The 24,727-nt window shown below is 39.4% G+C and overlaps 1 protein-coding gene across 1 annotated transcript in view; it reads left to right on the top strand.

Moving 5' to 3' along the window:
• Positions 1-306: 306 nt before the first annotated feature.
• The window catches only part of ARSJ (arylsulfatase family member J), a 46,617-nt gene continuing 22,196 nt past the window's right edge, over positions 307-24,727 (top strand). Inside the window, exons 1-2 of the mRNA XM_030450623.1 lie at positions 307-443; positions 551-936. Of these exons, the coding sequence (XP_030306483.1) occupies positions 560-936 (377 nt within the window). The 5' untranslated portion in view covers positions 307-443; positions 551-559. The remainder of the gene's footprint in view (positions 444-550; positions 937-24,727) is intronic.

Below are 24,727 nucleotides of genomic sequence, written 5' to 3' on the forward strand. Positions count from 1 at the left end.
CGGCCCAGCAGGGGCCCAGCAGCGCCGGAGGGGGCGGGACGGTGTGCGCTGAGGGGCGCGGGGCGGGCGGGGAAGGCAGACAGGCACCTACCGACCCGTCCCGACCCGGCCCGTCGGGTGCCTCTCGCCGGCGGGACGCCCCGACTCTCCTCCCTGCCATGGGCACCGGCCCCGGGACGGGCAGGCAACGGCGCCCCGGTGCGGGGCCGGAGGCGGGCCGAGGATGCTGTGACCCCCGGCGGGGCCCTGCCCACCCGGCCGGCTCCGGCAGCGGCTCCAGAGCCAGCTCCGGGCAGGGCGGCCCCCGCCGCCTCTCCCGCGGCAGCGGCTGAAGTTGTGGAAGTTGGCGGTAGCTGCGATGAGAGCGGCTCCTCGCCGCTCCCCGGCCTGGCGGGACCCCTGACGGTCCCTGCCTCCGCCTCAGAGACCGCTTCGGTTTGTTGGTTGGTTGGTTGGTTGGTCGTGGGGTTTTTTTGTTTTGGTTTGGTTTTGGGGTGTTTTTTGAGGGGGGTTATTATTCTTTTTCTCTTCTGACTCGCTCTTGCTCCAGCCGAGGTGAATGGCCCGCGGTGGGTGCAGCTGGCCTCACCGCCTGTGCAAAGGGAAAATGCTGGCTGTGGGGGTTCTGGCCGGCCTCTCGCTGCTCAGCCTCCTCGCTTACGGCTATTTGTCCTGGGACAGCCTCGGACTCGGCCCTGGAGAGAGGGAGGCGACGAGGAGCGAGTTGGGAGAGGAACTGGGGGTCGGCGCCCCCAGCTCACAGCCTCACATCATCTTCATCCTGGCTGATGATCAGGGATTCAGAGACGTAGGGTACCACGGATCGGAGATCAGGACACCCACTCTGGACAAGCTAGCTGCTGAAGGGGTTAAACTGGAGAACTATTATGTTCAGCCTATGTGCACACCATCCAGAAGCCAATTAATCACTGGAAAGTAAGTTTACTACTACTTCATCATTCATTCACCAGCTTAAACGCTGTCCCTGTTGAAGAGAGCCTGGGTCGAACTTGGCTAGGTACACCTCTGACTTAGCCTGTGGCCAGAGAGATGACCTTCTGATTCACTTGATTTGAAACAGTGAAGTAAAAACTCGCGCCATGTGAGCCAATAAGGAGTCAGTGCTGTGAGCTACCCCTGCTGTGGTAACATGTATTTTACTGCTAACATACGTGCTGGTTGTCAAGTGCTGCTGCTCTTACAGGAAAGGGATCAGCTTAGATTTTCTGAGCAATTTCAGAGTGACTTATAGGAGGAGACCATCTCAGGAAACTGAAAGTGTTACTTTTCCTCTGATACATTCCTTGCAGTCTGCACATTGGGTCACAGGTCCCAACGAACTTTGACTTAACATGAGTTCTCTCTAAGCATTATATTGAATTTATGAAACAATTCCCCAAGGTGTCACTTGGGGATGAGTGCAGGGAATCCAGGCCCTTTCAAGATCAGCTGCAGGATCTCTCGTGCCATGATGTTATCACTGCTTTGCAAATGATTAGAAAAGTCTGTCTTAAGTTACAAAAATAGGCACCTTTTACAAATGGTAAAAACCAGGGGTTGGTGTTGTGTACCTTGCTGTCTCAGCTAAATTGTGCTTTATTGTGGTCTATTAAGTGAACAACCAGTTACCCAACCCAAGTGCCATCTTACACGTGAAGGTTAGTAAGGTTTAAGGGGGGGTATGCATATGAACTGTAGGAATGGTTCCCCAGTATCTCCAAGTGGGGACACATTTACTCTGTAATAAACCCACATACACACCTTGTTTCTGCTTAGCTTAACTCCCTTTGACAGGAACAGAGAACTCTTAAAAAAGCAAAAACAAAATGAAAGGGAAAAAGTTAGTAGCTTAAGTATAAACAGGAACAAGGGAATGTTAATACTGCTGGTAAAAGAAACACATGTTTAAGTAAAACAAGTGACTGCCTGGTGTCTTGCCTCTCCATATGGTAGAGCTGGAGATGATTCCTGATCTCGGCCTAGTTCCCAGACTACTTGCAAGATTTGCACAGAGAGCTGACACGTTATCTAGAGCAAGACTTCCTCTGTGCAGTTTTGGTTTTGTTTGTTTTTTCTTTATGTGGAGTGATCATAAATTGTTTTGAGGTACCTACTTGTTCATTCACAAGAAGATTGTTGCCCTGCGGCAACTAAATTAACAGCTTACCAGGGAAATGTGTATCAGGATAGTGTTTAATGTGTCTTGGTTGCCTTTAAATCTGTGCAGCAGTTGGAAGCAAGGACCTGTGCCAGCAGCGTGTAGCCAGCCAGCTTTCTGAGGACAGTGGTTTGGGAACCAGTGCTTTCCAAAGGGAATGTCATGCTGTGCAACAATGACTCATGCAGTGGCTGGAGGAATGGGATGACTGGGTTCCAGGGGGACCAGGGTGCTGTGTTGGCTCTTGGAAGCTGTGAGGCTGTCTAAACATGAAAAAGAATAAAAATAAAGTAAGGAGTTACAGTTACTCAGTTTAACTATTTTAATTCTTGGTTAAAGATGGGGCAATTTGTGAGTGAATATATACTAATAAGAAAAGACAGACATGTTCTGAGGAACGTTTTCATTGGCTCACCAGGCAGAAATGGCTCTGCAAATCTGCCTACTTTGGTTTTGGAACCTTTTACAGGAAAAAAGAAATTTGCTTATATTTCATTTTTATTTTATTAGTTTGCTGGTTTAAAACCTTTAGAACATTTTTTTTCATGTCCTGTTTTTGGGAAAAAAGAGCAGCGAAGAGAAAGAACTGCCTCACATGACTGAGAAAAATGGGTGAGGGACTAGCAGGCTTGGATAGAGTATTAAGGCAGAGAGGCAATTGAGAGGATAGCATTATCCATTCTGGCTGCAGATAAATGGAAGTGATAACTATTTTTAAGGCTTCTGTAGTTGAGGCAGCCTAATTAAGATGCCAGGACTCAGAAACTTCTAATGCAGGAGAAGCACTGGTTTTTCTTGAATTCCCAAATGGCTAAAAGGTTGCTGGTCCACTGAAGCACACGTAACTGTGCTTAGCATGTTCCAAACATTACCTAATCTATGAAAAAGAGGGGGACTTGTGTACACCAGACTCACTAAGGGGCACTGACTCACGTTGCCAGGTGGAAGTTTGTCTTCAACCAAAGAGACTTGGACTGCTTCAGATTCTTCATGGGTCTCCAGTCAGTCGCTTCAAGGTTTGTGCTAGTAAAGAGACCTTTCTGTTGGTAGCTAGTGGATGAGTATAGGGAAGGAGGAAGTTACCTCTTTCCCCCTTCACTCCCACAAAAGCTGTTGCTTTTAGGCTAATAGCAAGGCAAGCTTCCACAGCTTTTTCTTCTGGGGCTTTATTGATGTGTGGGGAGGGGGCTGCAGCTGATCTGAATCTTGGGAACCAAGAAGAGAAGTGTGAGCCAGTGGGCTGAGTGCCATGTGTGATGTGCTCTCCCAGCCAGTTGAGCAGGGGCCTAGGCAGGGAGGTGAGGGAAGGAACATGGCTCTTGGGATGTGGCTCAGCTCCACAGCTGCACAACTGACATAGCACGAGTGACCCCAGCAAGTGAGTTTGTTCTGGCTCATGCTGCTCCTGGGACCACTGCAGTTCCTGCCTGGGCCTCGTACAGCTGGACTGAAATTTTGGTAATCAGTGGGTTTCAGAGACTTATCCTAGTGTTGCTCTGTGCTGGTTGAGCAGGGCAGTGGCCTGCATGTACTCAAGAGGTTTTTGACCTACTGATAAAGTGGAGAAAGACTGTTGGGTTTTGTTTATCTTTTTCTCCTAAAGGAAGGGAGCATAAGTTGCTCTCCAAACAAATTAAATTGTAAGACACGTTATTTTTTTTCTCCTCACAATGAATAGGCATGGCTCAATAAATTACACAATTGATGCAGAATAGCTCGATATCTAGTTTTCTGCTGAGGCAAAACCTATCTTACACAGCTACTGAGTAAGGTAAGAAGAAATTTTTATATGTGTGTGTATCAACCATGCTGGAGTATCCTTAAGATCGTTAGGACGTGAATGCAGTACACGATGTAGCTAAACTAAAATGCTACTTTTTAACTCATCCATGAAAGAAATGGAAAATATACATGTTTCTGTTGTTTATGATTTGCATAGAACATAAAAAATAATGGCTCAGACTTCAAGCCTTCAAGTTCTTCCCCCTTGAAAATGGGGTTAAGAGCACACAAGGATACTCAGCCTGTGCCTAGCAGCTGGCTGGCTAAGGACTTACTGTGTTAGCTGTTGTATCTGTGTGCTTAATAGCCTTGATGATTTTTCATTGCATAGATAATTTTGTAGACCAGTTTGGTCGTACTGTTTAAGAACATTTTGATTAGTGGACGAACACAAGCCATATAACATGCTAAGAAAATCTAAGGTTATTAATGCATGAAGTTTTCTGCATGTGCGTTTATGTAAGTGGATTGAGATGAGGTGTAGAGAGTATAAGATGAATTTGTCATGTTCACATGTGGTATTGCTTATTTAGATGTCTTTTTAAATTACATTATAATGAAGATTCATCTCTCTTTTAAATGAATAGTTGTTGAAACATAGTGTGTTGATAATTTCCCAGAGATTTTTAAGAAATTTTGAAAGTTTATTACCAAAATAATAACTCTTCAAAGAAGGAGTATTCCTTTGAGCTAGTGAGACAAAAAGACTATAAGCTTAGATGAACATCTGTTGGGGTAGCTTACCCAGTTCTATAGAGGGCCATTATGCTGTGTAGTTGCATTTGCTGAAGTAATACTTAATTTAGAAAAGAAATCTGAGAAATAAGACTGACTGATAAGAAAAGAAGTAATCAAGATGTAGTATGCTATGTTGGGTTTTTTGTTTTGGTTTTTTTTGGCATTATGTGGGTAACAGGCATCTACTTCATTCTTTAGGCTGCTGGTTTTCTGCAGACCATTAGACCTATAAATTTAGGACCTTTATGTGCACTGGAATGCCTTTAAGCAGCAGCAAAGTTCCTGACCTACCCAGGGGAAAGGATCTCTGTAGAAACCAGTGCATAGCTAGGGTTACAGATCACTAAGGAATCTGAATTCCATCTTGCAGGAAATATTTGAGTCATGGAAGCCCTGCATTAATCTCAAGAATGAGCTTTGCATAATGGATAGAATGTGCAGATTGAAGATGTTCAGAAATACTGAATATCTGGGGAATTAAAGTCTTTTTTTTACCCTTGAGATAAAATGAAATACTGGGAATTCGGTTATTCAAAGCAGACACAAATAGACTGTATAATTAGTAGCCGTATTTAAAGTGATATTTTAATATAAATAATTCTATCTGTTTTCTAATAGAAATATGAGACATTTGTAAATTGATATAGCTACATATAGCTAGTTAGTATGTATTCTCTTGAGGGCATCCCTGTGCAGCATTACATATTTTACTGTTACAAAGTACAGTGTCTTGGCAAACTAGACAAACTTTGACAAATAGAAATAGAATAAAGTTCAAGTACTTTGATTTGAAATACTGAATTCTTGTGGTTCAGACTTCTTGGTAAGCTTTCTCTTTCCCTGCTTCCTGGGTGCACAGTGGCTGCAGCTTGCTGACACCGTCTCATTGCAGCAGAATCAGTGATCTCTGCTTCCTGTGCTGTCACTGGGTAGAAGGTGGTCCTTCTGGCAACCCACTTGCACCATTCCTCCACCCAAGAATATTATAGTCACTTGTGATTGAAAAGGACTTTGCACTTGTAATACAACTTACCACATGCACTTACAGGTTTACGATGGGGAATCTAGTCATGCAGAGAGGAAATCTAATGTTTTAAAGTATTTAGCATATAGAAGAAATTTATAATACTAGAGAATAAATACTGGGAAATGTACATAACACTCTACTGTATATATTCCCTGTTTTGTGGTTAAAATATGAAGGACTGCAGAATATCAGCCTTAGGTATTAAGAAGTAGAATGATGCTTTATCTGCTCTGAAGCAAAGAGACTTGGCAATCATTGGCCCCGAGTTTAGTCTGGTCAGTGTCTCCATTAAAAAGCTGGATGATGAAATAAAATATTCTGGCTAAATGTGCCACTAGGATAGGAGGGACTGCCAGCATTAAGGGACTATAGTGATACTGAAAATAATTTTGACAAATTAGAGAAATCATTTGGAAAAAAGCAGAAATGTAGTCAGCAGTGATAAATAGAAGACTGTGCTAAAGCAGGAATAACTTCAAAAGCAGAGGATGGTGAACAATTGCTTAGCATTTCTGTAGAAAAGTAGCCGGAATTAGGTTGAATCATGCAACTGAATAGAAAGCCAACAGTGTCACACTGTTACAAAAAAGGCAAGGATCATACCAGTTTATATAAACTGAGGAGCCTAGTAGATATGTCAGGCAGTCCTACTCTACAGCTGGAGCCCATGTGCCCAAACTTGGGCATCTCTAAGAGCAGTGTGTGTCATTGGAATGTCTCCAGCTAAGGGTGGTCAGATATATGAGAAAGATAACTGTGGACAAAAGATCAGAAGAAATGAAATTGCTCAGCTTAAAGAAGAGGGGAATGAGAAAGGACTGATGATGAGTCTTCAGTATTTTAAGAGCCATGTAAAGATAAAGGGCAGTGTTTCTGTATAATGACGGTACAAGAAATAAGGGCCTTTCCTGTGTAGAGAAAAAACTTCAGATTAGATAGTAGTGAAAGCTTTCAAATCCTAAAGATTGTGAAACACTGGAATAGCTGGCTTTGGGAAATTGCTGAGTTTATACATTGGTAGTCATTAAGAACAGACAGGACAAATATGTCAGGAATGACATAATGTAGTTGAATCTGTCTTGGGGAAAAGGGTAGAACTGGATGGCTTCTCTTCCAGCTTGAATTAATCTGTGGCTCATTTGAAGTACATATGAGCTACAGAAGGCGTCTGCAGGAGAGTGTTCATAAAATATTTTTAAACACTAGAAATTATTTCAGTGTTCATTCTGAGAGAAAATAGCCTGTGTGAATGTTTCATTTCAATTTCCTCCTAGAAATTCCTGGTTTCTGTATCCTCGTTTTCTCTGAAATTTTTCAAGGCTTTCTCCCCTTAGGCCTTCATAAGTCTTGCAATATGTAATTACTTATTTCTGCTTACTGCTTTCAGGACAATTTGTGGGACTGCTGCCAAAGATGTTGAACTATCTTTTTCCATGTTCTTGTTATGTCTTTCACTTAAGTTGACATATGTATGTGTGTGTGTGCAGCATAGACAGCGAATTAAAAAATAATTAAATCCAAGAACTTCCTTTTCTTGCTTTTCTGTGCTCTTCTCTGTTCTGCAGAAAATTAGATCCAGGCTGAGCTGCTCTATGATCTCAAGCTGTAAGAAATCTGTTCATATCACAATAATTGCTAATGCACTGAGCATTTGGAGGGAGAAGTTGGAAAGAAAACTACATGCAAACGATAAAGATAAAAAAACCTGAACATGAAACAAGTAGCAAAGTGTAAGACAGGTTGTGATAACTTTTTTTTTGCATCAGTTTCTGATAAAATTTAAGAATGTTTTTCAGTAGTTTAGGTCAGCTGCCTGTAAGAGAAACATAGGATTATCTGATATACACAACTAGTGAGATGATGGACATTTTTTTTCATTATCCAATTTATACAAAATCTGTATTTGTAAACTATCAGTACTCTGAGGAGTTTAAGCTACAGATTGTAGCTTGTGGTTTGCAGTTTTTGGGGGGGTTTGTGTATGTTTGTTTCTTTCTTGGTGTAAGGGGTTTTTGTTTGTTTTTTTTTTCTTTTTTCCTCTATTTTCTTTTTCCTCCTCTTTTTCTCCTTTTTTCTCCCTTTTTTCTCCCTTTTTTCTCCCTTTTTCTCCCTTTTTCTCCCTTTTTCTCCCTTTTTCTCCCTTTTTCTCCCTTTTTCTCCCTTTTTTTCTTCTTTTTTCTTCTTTTTTCTTCTTTTTTCTTCTTTTTTCTTCTTTTTTCTTCTTTTTTTCTTCTTTTTTCTTCTTTTTTTTCTCCTTTTTTTTCTCCTTTTTTTTCTCCTTTTTTTTCTCCTTTTTTTTTTCTCCTTTTTTTTTTCTCCTTTTTTTTCTCCTTTTTTTTCTTCCTTTTTTTTCTCCTTTTTTTTTCTCCTTTTCTTTTTCTCCTTTTCTTTTTCTCCTTTTCTTTTCTCCTTTTCTTTTTCTCCTTTCTTTTCTCCTTCTTTTCTCCTTTTCTTTTTCCTTTTCTTTCTCCTTTTCTTTTTTCTCTCTTTTCCTTTTTTCTCCTTTCTTTTTCTCCTTTCTTTTTCTCCTTTTCTTTTTTTCCTTTTTCTTTTTCTCTTTCTCTTTTCTCCTTTTTCTTTTCTCCTTTTTTTTTCCCTTTTTTTTCCTTTTTTTCTTTTTTTTTCTTTTTTTCTTTTTTTCTCTTTTTTCTCTTTTTTTCGTCTTTTTTTCTCTTTTTCTTCCTCTTTTTTCCTCTTTTTCTCCTCCTTTTTTCTCTCCTTTTTCTCCTCCTTTTTCTCCTCCTTTTTTCTCCTCCTTTTTTCTCTCCTTTTTTCTCTCCTTTCTCCTCCTTTTTTCTCCTCCTTTTTTCTCCTCCTTTTTTCTCCTCCTTTTTTTCTCCTCCTTTTTTCTCCTCTTTTTTCTCCTTTCTTCATTTTTTCTTTTTTCTTCTTTTTTTCCTCCCTCCCTTCCCCTCCCTTCCCCTCCCTTCCCCTCCCTTCCCCTCCCTTCCCCTCCCTTCCCCTCCCTTCCCCTCCCTTCCCCTCCCTTCCCCTCCCCTTCCCCTCCCTTCCCCTCCCTTCCCCTCCCTTCCCCTCCCTTCCCCTCCCTTCCCTCCCTTCCCCTCCCTTCCCCTCCCTTCCCCTCCCCTCCCCTCCTTCCCCTCCCCTCCCCTCCCCTCCCCTCCCTCCCCCTCCCTTCCCTTCCCTTCCCCTCCCTCCCCCTCCCCTTCCCCTCCCCTCCCCTCCCCTCCCCTCCCCTCCCCTCCCCTCCCCTCCCCTCCCCTCCCCTCCCCTCCCCTCCCCTGTACATCACTAAAGATAGAGAGATGTACACATACCAGGTGGATACTTCACTGAAGTGGCTACACAGTTTGTGAGATTTATTCCTGTCTTCTTTCTTCTTCATTGTTGCTGCTGTTACAGTATGGGATTCATTTTAATAGGAAGATGAGAATTCAATCCTATATAAAGTTCAGAAGGCAAACATTTCCTTGGTTTTTCATTTTGTAACTATATTTTGTAACTATATATTTTTGTCCCTTTTGCATTGCAAAACCTTCATTTAAGGTTAAAAAGAATGAACCTCTGCAATAAACTGAAAAATATTTGGCCATTTTGGTAATACTAGGTAAAGATGGTGTAAGTGAATGCAGTGTTAAGTCATGATTAAGAGCTTAGGTAATGCTGTTTGGCACTGTTAAAGGCCCGTTGAGTTTTTATTCTATTGCAGATTTCCTTTTAAAACCTTTGGCAGGAATGTGCTTCCCATGGTGCAACTGCACAGAGCATCTTGCAGAGTTTTAAGCTTCTCAGCTGATTTCAGTGTTTTGTATGTTTTTGCCACTCGAGGTAATTTTGTGATTTCTATATGGTATTTCCATTGTTACCAGGTCCTGTTTGCATGTTCCTTGTATCAACTTGAAATTTTGGGATTACTTTATCCAGCTGTGCCAAGGATTTGCAGAATGAATCTTGTCAGGGCTGGGTTGGTTGCAGACTGGATGCCAGCAGCAGGAGGCTTTTTTGCCTCTGTTTGGGGAAGTCAAATATTCTCATAGACATTTGCTGAAAAAAATGTTTCTGCTTGCTTGGAGCTGAGAGTTTTCTCTATAGTACATTATATTTCTGCCATGCAAAATATAGGCTGTTTTCCACTGGGGAAATGTAGCTCAAGTAGTGTGTTAGTGGCTTCTACACTGACCTCAGGGCTTTAACCTGTGTTAACAAGTGGCTTTCTTCAACATCCTTTTGATACTCTGTTCTGATACTAAATTTCACCTTGAAGTGCACTCGAGATCAACACTCTGAATTTTTGCTGTTATTTCCAACACAGTGTTTGTTAACTAGGCGTAATTTTTACCAGTAAGCTGATTTAACTGTTTTGTTGGTATAGATGTAGCTTTTCAGTGCAAGTCCTTATAGTGTTTTGGAATCTGAAAAACTGTCATATCAGGGTAACACTTCATTATTCAATGTGCTTCCTCCACATAACTGAGTCATACCCACTCGCTCACTTCAGTAACAAAAACATACGTTTTGCTACCATTAACCATGGTGCGTCAGAGCTTAGGTAAGACAAAATTAAGTTTGGCTATTTTTGTTTGGGGTTTTTTTGATGAACAAGTTGCAGTCTAAGACATCCTAAATGAAGAAAAATCAGAGTAACATAGTTCTATGTGAAATTATTTCGTGCCACAGATGGGTGGGGTTTTTGGGGGGGAGGGCGTAGGGGACATTTCTGCTCCTTAGAAAATTTTTCTTCATACTAATTTATTTATTAAAAATTTAAAAAGTAAGTAATTATTATTAAAGTAAGTAATTATTATTAAAAAAAAGTAAGTCCGATGATAAAGATTTTACTTTCTAACCTTGGGATCATTTGCCCAGGTTCATGTGTGCAGGATAAAGGCATCTGTCACATAAAAGGGAAAATGGTAAGCAATCCCTTTTCCTTCCCTTTTAACTAGGAGGAAGCTGCGTCCTGAACTGTGTTTCTTGTGATATATGTGTGCTTCAGAAAACAAGATTAGAGTAACATAACTGTGATGATAGGGATGCTTGTGTGAGAAGAGAGAAATTTTCTAATTGAATGCAGGTCAGTTGATAGTAATTATAAATTAAGAATAAGTTTCTGTGTTAGAATAATTGATTTAAATTACTATATAGAATATAAAGATGGAAGACAAAAAGGCAAACATTTTGAATGTCTTCAAATTCAGGTATTCATGCCAGACATTAATTTTGGTATTCATAATGCAAAATTTTGTGTAAGAAAAACAGCAGTAGTTGAAAATAGTATGGCTGGCACTATGAAAAGCAACTTTTTTATACAGGTTCTCCTCCTGGGGAGTAATCAAGGTATTATACATATCCTAATCCTGCCACTATCCTGTATGGCCATGTATAGACAGTCAGGGGAGATAAATGGACATCTATGAGGAGACTCAAGATGCCTTAGTTTGGTACTTAAAATGTATGGCTGCTCTCTCTGTGTGTAAAATTTAAATAAAATTCATTGAGTCTTACTACGCATACTCTCTGAAAGCTAGAGAAATAGATAACAAATGTGGAGTTGTATCCACCAGAATGCTATGGCTTTGCTTTCAAGGACAATGGCAAGTTTATTTACTGGGGCTGGGGAGAACTGGGAAGTAGTTAGAGCATACTACAGCAATTACCACATCTGTCCTGGTCTAAATCTTCTCTTGGATTGCCTTTATGGTTGTGGGCAAGCAGCATAACTTGTCCAAGCTTCAATTTGCACATCTGCATCAATGAATCTTCTGATGACATTGCTGTTACAGGTTTGGAGCGGGGAGGTTTCTGACATGTAATCAGCACTTATTAGCTTGACCCAGACCAGTTCCTTCTGTCATCTCTCGTATTTCTAGTACAGGAAATTATTATATCCATAGTAATATTGGGTCTCTGTGCAATGCTTCCCTCCCATCATAGAGTCATTTTTTTGGTAAAGACCTTTAACATCATGCAATTCAACTGTTAACCCAGTACTGTCAAGTCCACCACTAAACCATGTCCCTCAGCGCCCCATCTACATGTCATCCCCTCCAGGGATGATGACTCCAATGCTTTCATGGACAGCCCATTCCAGTCCCTGACAGGCCTTTTTGTGAAGGCATTTTTCCTAACATCTAAACTAAACCTTCCCTGGGCAACTTGAAGCTGTTTCCTCTTGTTACTTGGAAAAAAATACCGACATTTATCCATCAGGATGCCAATTTCACGTTTTTCACACCATCCCCCCCCAAAAATTTGAGCCTTTCAGTTTGCACCAGAATCAGTCTTAAACCTTTGCACCCTGCCAAACATCTTCCAGGTTTTCCTGAATATCAGCCCAGCAGGTTGTCCTTTGGGGTCTGCTTCCCAGGCCAATTCAGCTGCCGAGGCTTAAATCCATTTCCTTCCTTTCTGTCCTTACCTTGTCTCTGGCACCAAGAAAAGGGGGAGCCAAACCAAGTCTTCTCTCCATCAATGAATCATATCATCCTGTCTTCTAATTATCTCTCTAATTCTTTAAGTATTTTTGGCTGAATTGTATCTTTGTGTATCTTTCAGACACAATCAGAATTTATGTTCATGATTATAAGTTACTGACATGCATGAATGCAGTTTTTGTATTTTTAAGGTAAAAGTATTTATACCTGCCTTATCAGGGTATTTTAAGACTGGATTAATTATTGTTCCTCACAGTAGTTAGGGTACTTTGAGGAGTATAATAGCTAATAATCCCTGCACAGTTCTGAAAATATTTAAAGCACTTTCAAAGACTTGTCAAAGGAGAGTTTTCTAATAAATATTTATTCTTACCCCATAGCTTGCCATCAGGATAGTATTTTCAAATTGGAAGAGAAAAGGTGAAACTACCAGAGAGAAGAGGAAGCTTTACAACAAGGCTGTGCTATTCCTAAGTGTGTTGAAAAAGGAAACAAACCTAAAGCACTCGGAAGCAGTTTATGAGTTTCTAATTAGATATGACGTGATAGGGTAGGTGATGTGATATGATAAATATGAAAGATTATTCATGCAGGATTCTAAGATCACCCTTTCCTCAAACCAAATTGTGGCTCATTCATTTACTACAAGTTGCTGAATTTAGTTCACTGCTACTGCCAGCTCGTCTTGGCAGGGCAGGGAAATTTGTTACACTTTGGTTTGCAATCTGAGATGAGAACAAGGTGTTTTCTGAAAAGCAGATGTTCTCTTATGACTACAACACCCTGTGTTCAGCCCAGATTCAGGATGGCTGGTGTTGCTGGAGCTGGTTCCCTTGGGGAGGAGCTTGCTCTCTTTGTGCTAAAGGAATGAGTTGCTCATGTTGGTTTTTCTATTGTTCTCCATGGCTCTGGTTCAGATACAGGTACCTTCAACAAAGATTTCCATACTTTCCCTACTCAGTCTTAGCTTTAATTCCAGTTATATAGCTTTTAATTGTATAACTTCCATCTTTCCTGCTGCTTTCCAGCTTTCCTGCTGTTACAAAAAGGCTATAGATCTATAAATCTGAAGCCTATTGTCATGTGTCTGCTCTTACCTTCTCTAGCCTGAGTAAAATCCATTATTTCCATCTTTCCACCTAGATTGCTATATTTGGGCCTACTTTCATGAAAAGTGATGCCCAAAACAGTACACAATGTTTCAGCTGAAGTTTGACCAGTGCTTCCTAAGATATTTTGTTCTAAACCCCAGGCTTTCTGAAATATTTTCACTGTTGAGTAATTGAAAGGCAGTACAGCAACTTCTTTACTGGCATGAATGTACCTCAGCAGAAAAAGTAGCCAAAGCATCTGTGCATCAGAGTGCACGACTTTTTTTCCACTCTGAATGGGTAGGAAATGTTTCAAGAACAACACACTGTTGTGTTGTCCTACTATTTTTAGCCATTAAGGTGTGATCTGCAAATTCAACCAAGATGAATGTTCTGATGGGTTTGTTCCTGCTAGAACACCCACGTTCTGGTGCAGTGCAGGTCAAAGTGCCCTCAAGCCACCCTAAAACACAGTAAGATAAAAGCCAAGTTTGAGGTGTGTCTCCTCTTGGGTCTGAATGGTTGGATATGAAGCAAATGCATTTCCTTTTCTTCTAACAGGCCTGAAACCCCTATGTCAGCTGTTTTATTGCCTTACTTTAAACAGGATGCCATCTGTTTTACTTAGTCACTTTTAGGCATCCCAGTAAGATGATACTTCACAACACCAGGTCATTGCTGACTCATCTTCAGATTGAGTTATCAGTAAGCTCTAGATATTTTTATTCTGTGAGAAAATAAGTTTGTGTGGCTGATTTTTAAATTTTATTTTATTTTTTATTTTTTTCCCCTACCTAATAGTACTGCTTTGTGGTTGTTATGAATTGTCTTCTTTTTAGTTCAGGCTATTCCACTAATTCAAGTTAGTTTTGACTTTCTTCTCTCCTCTCCTGAAGGCAATTAGCATAAATTCACAGTCTGCACAGGTAATGACATGTACTGTGTCTAAATTTCACCCTAAAAATGTATTTACAACCCCTATGAAAATAATCACTAAATGCAATTAACCCAACTGTTTTTACTTATTCCTCACAGATGTATTTCAAGAATGAAAAAGCCTGTCACTTAAATATATAGTTATTCCAAATTCTTCATTATAGAACTGGAAACTGAATTTGCCAGATATCTTTTCAGGTTGAGTTACAGAAATCATACAAGCATTTCATAGTGTGTTTTTCAGCCTTGGGCTTTTGGAGTCTTGGTTGTTTACTTTGGTTTGGGTTTGACCTCTTTCTGCTCCTTTCTTCTCTGTGTTTCCGGCATTGGAATGGGCTGCCCAGGAAAGTAGTGGATTCTCCGTCCCTGGAGCTATTTAAAAAGAGACTGGATGTGGCACTCAGTGCCATAGTCTAGCAACCGCAACGGTGGTAAAAGGGTTGGACTCGATGATCTCTGAGGTCCCTTCCAACCCAGACAATTCTATGATTCTATGATTCTATGATTCTATGATTCTCGTTCATTAGGCAAAATTATTATCTCCAGGTTCCTAACATTATGTGATTCTGTCCTTCCAGACCCTAACATTATGTGATTCTGTGATTATCTCAGGTTTTGGCATTGTAATGTCACACGAGCCATGCCCCTGTCAATGCATCCTGCTATGTTAGGATGTTACTGCTTGTCATCTGCAGGTGTTAAATGAAGATAGGAATAAGTTGATTGTCTGATCTTGATTTGTTTCCATATTTCTCTGAAGAAATGAGGCAAACAATTACCAAGATGAGTGGACAGAAGTACTGTAGACCTATTGTGCTGAATCTGGAAGAACAAGGCTGGAACAAGCCAGTCAAACCAGGCTGTCAGTGTTTGAATCTCAATTGTGTACTTCCTGTAGTAGGCAAAGAAGGCTTTGTTATTTACAAGGCATCATTTCTCCATAGATGGGGCTGAGCCTTGGGCCTCGCAGACCTTAAAGATGACTAAGTTTATTTCTTCACAAAAAGTCATCTGTGTTGCGGATTAGAGTGATGGTAAATCACATACAGGGCCAGAAAGCTAATATGCATGTACAGCCCCTGTATTTAATAATACAAGTACATGTGTGCTCTTTATTCTCATTGCTTTGTTTCTCTGCTGAGAATTTCACAAATTGATGGACACTGACATAAGAAGGCATTTTCTTTAAAGACTGTTTAGAGATTTCAGATATTTTGAAGTAGATATATGGTGTTTAAAGCAAGGATATTGCCTACAAGATTACTGTCGGGGCCTCGGTAGATGTTACAGATTAGAGGTGACCAATCAGGTATGCTGGTGTTTCTTCTACTATAGCTGATAACCTGGTTTTATTTGTAAAATTACCTTTATTTTATTCTGAATCATATCCAGCAAAATGGAATTGTCACTTATACTAATATTGGATTTTGGTTTCAGGAATAAACCATGCATGTTCATAGCTGTTCATAAGGGATTCTTCTCTTCTCCAAAGTACATGGATTATGATGAATAAAGTAGGGAAAATAATCCTTACTAGATGGAAACCATCAAGATTATATCACAAAAATTTGAAATTGTCAATTTCTTCATTTAAAATGGCATTACTGGAAAGGTCAAGATCTATCACTCAGCCAGGGATTCTTGTTTGTGGTTTATGTACAGGTTTTGTTGTCTTTTTTCTTTAATATTAAAACATCCTTTTGAATTAGCAAGATTCTATGCACAATCCTTTACTTCAGTGAAATTCAGTGTTAACTCATAATTTTCATAAGACAGTGTTTAAGATTTTAAACCTCCAGTATTCAAAATAGTAAGCTCTAAAGAAGTTTCCAGCCTTTTAAAAAGGCTTCCAAGCAGAAAAAACTTCCATACTCAAAAATATATTACTCCTAAAAAGAAAGTCATTTCCCTGCAGTGCTGATAGAACAGATGTCTGTTGGCCTTCTTAATGTATTGCCTGGCCTAATTTTTTGTGAAGTGCAACTACTGTATTAGGAATAAGCATCCAAATGAAAATGATGGTAGAAAAGTTCCAGTTTTAAAATTATTTATAAAATGATTTATACCAAATGATCATGTACATAATTGGAAGTAGTTTTTAAGAGAACTGTCTTGCGTCCAATATAAAAGGGAAAATGATGGCAAGTTTTGTACCTAGAATAAGATAACAAGGGAGATATAAAAGATTTAACTTTCTCTACCACCATTCTTCAGTGGAAAATAAATTTGTTTTCTCACTCAAACTTTTGATCTGGCAAGAAATGTACGTGGCTATAATAGCTGTCTTATAAACAAACAAGCAAACAAAGAAGTGTACAACCCCCCCACTTTTGTCTAGCATAATACCCTTGGCTTGCACGTGGGAAATTCTGAATTTAGCAAATGGAATAAATGTGGTCTGAATCTGCTCTGTTTGGTAGCAGTTGATAAGTTGTATCAAAACAGTCCTGTGTACTTAGCATTAGATTTTGTACATTTTTGAAGAAAACACTTGCAAATATTACCATGCTCCAAAGTGTCTGAAACAGTTGGTGCTGGTACAACACTGGCCAGGCAGGAATGGAATTAAAATATTCCCTTTTCACCATCTGCTTTAAGCTTATCAGATGCTAATGCCATACAGAAGTATAGTACGCTGATCCAAACTAAAAACATTTTCCTGAGTAAGCAGTTTTCTTTTCAAAGAAATCTTTCAGCAGTTTGGGCTTTAACAACCATGGTTTAATTGCAGTCAATTTTTCTCACCCCAAAACCTCCAGTGCATCAAAATCTGCTGCCCTTCACAATTAATAACTTAACATCAATTGCATTGACATGAATGGAAATATGCTGGGTTTACAGTGGTCCAGTGCAGACTAGTTAGTGACTTCATATTGGAAAGTATTCAAATTCTGAGTGTAAATGAACTAAACACAGAGCATAAATTTAACTTCACATCCTTTAAAAGCATACTAAAATATTTATTGCAAATGGTGCAAACACCGCAGGCTTCATATAATACATTTCAGTCACTTCTTTTAGGCAACCTTAGCAAAGGAAAAGAACTTTACAAAAGTTTACTGCAAATATGTCTGTATAAACAAAGGCTTCTTTTAGTGGTTCTTGCAGTTAAAAAATGTGATTTTAAAAATTTATTTTACAGTTTTTATTTTATTCTTTTTGTTGAAGACAACCAGTGACTTTATTCCATCTCCTACCCCTGTGATGAGTATATGGCTCAATGTGCCACCTCCTCTAATGGCAATGTCCTCTCCATGGCTGCAGGTAGAAGGTGATATACAACCATGTAGGAGACAATTACATTTTCTACACTTATCATGAGTCTTCAAATGCTCAGGTCAGCCTTATAAAGCTGGTCAAGAGCCAGAGATAGAGTGTAGTATGTTGATAAAGTCACATATGTGGGGCCATGTCTTGTGTGGCACAAACAGAAAACAAAGCAAACAGATGACCTAACCAGATCTAGAACTTCTGTCTCCAGAGTGGGAGTCCCAAGTAGATGATTTATTCATTTTCTTAACTGTTAGTGACTGTGTTTTTCCTCATATTCAGTGTGCACTTTGGAAGCATCATTTTTACTTTGGTGTATTTTTGCATTACTGTCTCTATTTTGCTAGCTAAATGAACATAAATTTAGAAGCCAGTGAAGGCTTTAATAGACACACATGATTTTGCTATGGTTAGAGGAAAAGATATGACTTATTAAAATGTGAATATTTTGTTAGACAAAAAATATCATTCCGTTAAAGCCGTAATTTGAAATTCTCTTTAGAAATAACAATGTGGATTTTCTTAAATGTGTTGTTCAGTTAAATAAATCTAAATAAACCCAGAGAGTCCATTTAGGTAAATGGTAGGCACTAGAAGACAGGTAAGATGCAAAAACCAGAGAAATTTACACACACAAACACACAGTAGTCTGAATGCAGGTTAACTATATGACCCCTCCTATTTTCTATCATCTGCTGGGACTGAGGATCCTGGCAAAAAACCTGAGTGTTTTCAATTTGCCTGGTACAACTAGAGATTGGCATGCCAGAAAACTTGATAGGGAGGGAACAGATTGCTCCTCTTCCATGACATAGATGATTTAACCTATTTACTATCAATGGCACACAGTTGTTTCTTTAAGAAAAAGTCTTCACGGGCTATGTTTTACTGCTTGCTTGTAAATGTGCACCTCATAAACCCCTTATTTTAGGAAGGAGAGAAACTGTCTTGGTTTATATAGGTAGATGATAGTGCAAGACCAGGGAAGCAAGAGTTCAGCCTCAGTGAGCTAAGAGAAAAATGGTTTCTAGGACAGAGAATGTGCTGTCCTCCTCATTCTGCAAAAGAGCCCCAGTTGTACTAAGACACTGGTTGGTCATGAAAGTAAATGGCAAAAGGGAAGAAATAGAAAAGATGGGCCTGACTTCCTCATTTTCTCCTTCTTTGTTGTAACCTACCCTGCACCTTGGACTCACTCTAGGAGAGCCATTTTCAGAGGCATACAGGATGAGAAATCCAGTATCTGTAACTGGAACCATGGACACTGCAGCTACTTCAGTCTTAAAGTTCTGGCCTGTGGTAGCTGTTTCTGTCCAGGGATTTCCCACAGCCTTAGAGACATTTATAAAGTTGGCTTCACAATGCTCTGCAAGAGGAGAAGAACTGAATTATTATTGTGGTTTGCTAAAATGAAGAGAGAGCTGTTGCAGATAAATTAATTTTAGCTTAGCTATGTGGCTTTAGATACCTGTGCCTTACTCAAATCTGTCACCTTTGTGAAGACAGAAATTACTGTACAGGTGCCAGAGGGAGAAAAAGAGAACATAATTTTGTCTTGCCAACTTGGGCCACAATCTGGGGTATTATATTAAATATCACTGAAGCTAGATTTCTGCTAGGACTGAGGCAAATTTTCTCTGCTGTGGGCAACATCTGACAGGAGGTAGGGAGAACAAGATCTCAGAATAATTAAGTTTGAAAAAGAACTCTAAGATAGTCAAGTTCAACTGTCAACTCCAGACTACCATGCCTACTAAATGATTCCTGAAGTGCCACATCCACACATTTTTTGGACACCTCCAAGGGATGCTGATTCCACCACTTCCTTGAGCAGCCTGTTCCAATTCTTGCTCACTCTTTCAGTGAAGAATTTTTTCCTAATATACAATCTAAACTTCTGGAGAAAGTTGAGGACATTTCCTATCTTCCTACTGGTAGTTACTTGAAAGACCAAGCCTCACCTCACCACAACCTCCTTTCAGGTAGTTGTAGAGAGCAATAAGGTCCCACCTCAGCCTCCTCCAGACTGAGCAATCCCATATTCCTCAGCTGCTCCTCATAAAGGTTTTGCTCTAGACCCTGCAGCAGTTTCATTGCCCTTCTCTAGACATGCTCCAGCAACTCAGCAGCTTTCTTATAGTGAGGGACCTAAAACTCAACACAGTATCAAGACATAAAGAGGATGCCCTTTTTAAAATGAGTCCTATATACTTTGTCCTGCATCTCAGAGGAAGCTCAAGACGGAAAACAGAGAAATTCCACCTTTCCTGAATCCATATTTTGCTCCATTAGCTACTAGTTTACTTTAGGAAGGAAAAGTGCAATGTGCAGGTATAGTGTTTAATTTTTGGGGGGTTCTTTTCTAGAAAAGAAAAAACTACCTGCAGGTAGTAAAAGGATTTCAAATGCTTTTTAAACAAACAACTGAAAAAACATGAAAATGATAGGGAAGAATTTTGAAATAGGAGTTATTGAGAAGAGCAATTTTGTAAAAGCATTCCTCAGGGGAGTGAGTGGGAGAAAAAGTTCTTTCTGGTGAGAGGATGAAATAATGTACATGCATTTTGAGCATTTATTAAAAGGTATAGTATGCTTTGCATGAATCCACTTCTTCAGCACTAATTCCCATCTTTTTTTTCCATCTGTAGGCTAATCAAAAGCTCTATAATAGTCAAGCACTTGACATTTTTAACGTAACTATTTTTTTTCCGTTAGAAAGCAAAAGATAAACAGGTGGATGAGCAAAATACAGTGCTTTTTATTTTGTTGGCTCTTTTTTTTTTTTCTGCCATTGGAACATCTGTAACTGTATTAGAGGTTGTGTAAACCTCTGAACTGTTCCTACGTCAACTGAACTATTTTACCATTTCTGTTTATGTCCTTTTGTCATATTAGAGATAGAGATCTTTTTCTCATTTTTCTTCTTTGGAGATTGGAAAGTGTCCCACCTTGTAATGATGCATGTGACCCAGAAAAACCAGGACGTTCAGGTGGTGGTGGTCTCTCACAAACCATTTAACTTCTAGTGTTAAAGAACCAGATTTTGAGACTGTGATCTGAACTGGGAACCTGAATGAAGGAACTTCACCCTATCTGTCCATTATCCCTTGTAAATCCTGTAGCTGTGATTAAAATGAGTCTCTGTTTCACTGCTGGATGTGCTGCAATGATCTTGAACTTGGAGACTGTGTCTGCAGAGCAGGAATGAGAGTTCTCACTTGCAGTATAGCTCGAGGCCCTTGTCAGTGAACATGTTAAAAAGAGCACCTTATAAGAGATGTTGGCTTCCTCAGATTTCAGGTCATGGTGCTAATGATAAAGGCTGACTTGTTTGTCTCTTCTAAGATATTTTCCAATTTAGATTTTTGATAGTACTTTTTGCACTAAAAGGTTGGATTTCATGGGGTAGTCTAATGACTTCTTTTTAATGGAAATATTATTTCAGTGGAAAGCTGACCAAATTTAATTACTCTGACTTTACTAAAGAGCTTTTAGTTTACTGGAGAAGTCTAACATGCAGTGGAAAAAGTTAGCAATGTGAATGCTGTCTGTGAATGCTGCTATCCTGGCTGTCTACTTATAGGCTGTTTGAAATGTGGGAAACCTGTAGAAGATGCAGCAAATATGCTGAAGAAAACCATATAATCCAGAGTAGAAGGCTAATCAAAACTTCTCATAGGCAAATCTACGTGTCTTTTATTAGTTTGGTCCCAGTGAACCCACTAAGGAACTCCAGTAACTCAGCAAAACTTTTCCTCCAGTGCATAATATCTGTTAAGTGTAGCTGATGCAAGGGATATTTGTATTCTGTATAGGAATACTGGTGAGAGATTTTTCTGTAGTAAACGAAATAACAAGGAGGATTGTTCATAAGCAAGTGCTCTAAATCATAACGAAGCTAATGGCTTAATTTTGAGTTGTTAGAATAGCTACTTCAGGTCTTGTACAGATAATGCAGGTAATCTCAGAAGAAAAGTAGATGTTTCCTTGTCAAACCAATCATTCTACTTTAGGTTCTAGAATTGCAGCTGCAATTTCCAGCATGGGGATTTTTCTTTCATCGCAGGAATGAGAATGAAGACATATGGGAAACAGTGGAGGGGGAAGGGGAAAGACACTGGAAAAATCTGGAGGATTCTAGGAACTGTACTTAATGCAGGCCTATTTAGCTATGTTGGACTGAGCCATATTCAGGGGCTGTATGAAATGCCTTGCATTAGATATTCATTTTTCCATAATACTACAAAATCTTGTTCAGACTATGAAGCACTGACTGTTAGCCTGGACTAGCCTCAGAACAGCCTGTGTTCTACTGGCATCCCTAATTCCAGAAAGATGCATATGCATATAAAGCAATGTTTTATTTTTCTGGTGGAAATCAGGATTTGCATTAACCCACAGTGAAAGAGAAAATACTATTCTCTTGTTCCTTTTCTATTGTATATTTGGGAGTGGCTAACTTAAGGTATATAAAGAATTAATTAAAAGCTCTTTGAGCTTTACTGCTTCTAATATATCAGAATACAATTGTTTCCATGTAACCCTGATATTAGCATTAGGTGGAAATTTGTCTTTCGAGTTGACCTGTTGCATTGGTTACAAATAGTATTACTGCCATGGGGTTTGTGTTGGTTGTTTTTTTTGGTAGATGAGGATGATGAATTTGTCTTAGTGTATGAGAATTTTTCAAAGGCAAATGAGAAGCAGTAAATGGGTCAGAGAAACAGGGTTTAAAACCCAATAGTTCATAAAAAAATTATGTGCTGTTATGGAAATAAAGGGGAAAGGAGCTTATGCAATGTTATAAAGAATGGAAGAACCACCATAAAACTTTCTTTCACATCCCACAGCCAAATCCAATGTATATATTTCAAGAGGCGATGTGTCCAGCGGTGGCTTTTCCACAGCTGTCCCAGGGTGTATGTAATTTCAAAATCTAATAATTCAATTATTTGCTATTCTATTGTTCTTAGGCTGAGGCAGCATTTCCAAACTATGCTCATTTGGACAAAGCACAGAAAACTAGTTTGTCACAAGCTTTTTCTTTTTTTTTTTTTTTTTCTCTGCGTAATTATGCAAACTGTAAATGAAAAAGGCAGAAGGATAGAAATATCAGAAAATTTACTGGACTGCTTAAACTTGAATGACATTCCAAAAAAACCCACCCCCCAGGCCCCCTGCCAAAGCAGAAAAAAGGTCTTGTCTTCCAGGCAATGAAAGTCTGAGAAGTACTTTTGTTGTCTGTTGGATAGGTCATAGAGTCCTTCATACTCTTATTATATATTGTCATGTCTACATTTGAAACTTCTCAGATTTCTTTTGATTTTAAGTAAGTAGCTATATTTTTTTTTTTAGAAAAAAACCTCTGTGCTTATATAAAAATACCTGCTACTGGCTTCAAGTCTAAAATACTAACTGGAAATTGTAAAGAAAAGTGTACTAAAAGTTATGAAAGACAGTTTCAAGTAATGTTAATAACCAGATCAAGCCCCAAAGATACTAATAAGTTCCAGTCAGATTCTAATGTGGTTTCCATGGATTTTTCATCTTCCCTTTCTTTCTTTCATCTCCTTTCTTCCTAATATGGTGCAGCAGTCTCCATTCTTACCAGGAGAGATTGATGCAGTTTCTCCAAATGACCACCAATACTGATTCCCTGTTGGTTAAACAGATGACAGCAGAAAGATAGAAGAAGCTTCATTTTCCCTATCCAGAGACAAAATGCATGTTTAGGCCAGACTCTCAGTTGGCCAAGGAATATGAGCTTAGGCTTGCAGAACTTTCACTCTTATTGCCATCTTGCTGCTGCTGGCACTTTATTCACTTCCCTTGCAGGTTGATGTTGAATGTGCATTATGTGAATCTGGTTTTGAAAAGCAGATGTTTGATTTTAATATAATAAAAGCTAAGAAGTTGGTCCTACAGTTTCTAGAGCACTGCTGATAAAAAGGTCCACATAAAATGAACTGTTGAGGACTTTTACAGTCATGCATCCAGATTATCAGAATTCAAATATTGCCAGAATTCAAAATATATTATGTGCTGAATATTGAACAAGCCATCTGGGACTGTTAATGAAGAACTGGCGCATTTAGGCAGTGCGGTTAAATTGCAGGGGCACAGCCTCACAATAAAGTGAAAATGTGCTTTACGCTGTGCACCAACTCTGATTAGAAACCTCGTTAATTGGTCCTCGATAAGCCCCTTGCTTTCAGACAGTATTTTTGAAGTTTGCAATGATTTATTAAGCTCATTTGTAGATAAAGGGGAAATGCAGTGGAGGAAATTTCATGTTTGGTTAATGTAGCTGGATAAAAATCTGTAGAGAAATTTTTCAAGACAGAAACCTGATCTACTTTGTAACTGAAAATCAGTTTGCATCATGCATTCAATGGTGTTCTTGATTTTATAATCTTCCCTTGGGTGAGGTTGCCTTTTGAAGAGCTCTCATTTTACAACTTTGGGGCACTGAACCTAATCCTGAATTTATGCTTTTGTGGAGCCCCAGGGCTAGACTGGGAAGATCAGTGCTCTCTCTACAATTATGCCTTTGGTGCTGGGTTCCTTGGAGACCTTATTGTGGCCTTTAGGTACTTAATGGGGACCTATGGGAAAGATCAGGACAAAGCTTTTAGCAGGACCTGTTGTGACAGAACATGGGGTAATGGTTTTAAACTAAAAAAGGGGAGATTAAGACTAGATATAAGGAAGAAAATTTTTACACTGAGGGTGGTGAAATAGTGCCACAGGTTGCCCAGAGAGATGGTAGATGTCCCATCCCTGGAAACTTTTAAAGTCAGGTTGGACAGGACTCTGACCAACCTGATCTGGCTGAAGATGACCTTGCTCACTACAGGGGGGTTGCACTAGGTGACATTTAAAGGTCCCTTCCAACCCAAACCATTCCATGGTTCAAGATTCTGTAATTCTGTGAGATGAAAAATTTTTCTGTCAGAGTGCCTATATATAAAATAGGGATGTTGATTATCTGTTTTGCAGGAAACTTGGGGTTTTAGAGGAAAATCTGTGCAAATGAGTTATATCTTGTTACAATTAATTGGAAAATTTAGATAGGAAGCTACTGGGTTAGCTGACAGGCTCCCTGAAGGGTTTACAGCTTCTTCCAGGATTATTCCCTCTGATATGACCCATGAGAGCTACGCTGAGAAGACAGACTTGCCTAGTGGATGGAAGCATCTCATACAAACAAAAAGAAAACAGATGTGGTGTTCTGATACTTGGCAGTTTTATTAACATCTTCATGTGCTCCCAAATGATGATAGCTCTGTGGCATTGTCACAGCTCATCAGCTCTCCATGGTATTGTACAG

The sequence above is a fragment of the Calypte anna genome, chromosome 4B, assembly GCF_003957555.1.
Source record: "Calypte anna isolate BGI_N300 chromosome 4B, bCalAnn1_v1.p, whole genome shotgun sequence".
NCBI classification, from domain to species: domain Eukaryota; kingdom Metazoa; phylum Chordata; class Aves; order Apodiformes; family Trochilidae; genus Calypte; species Calypte anna.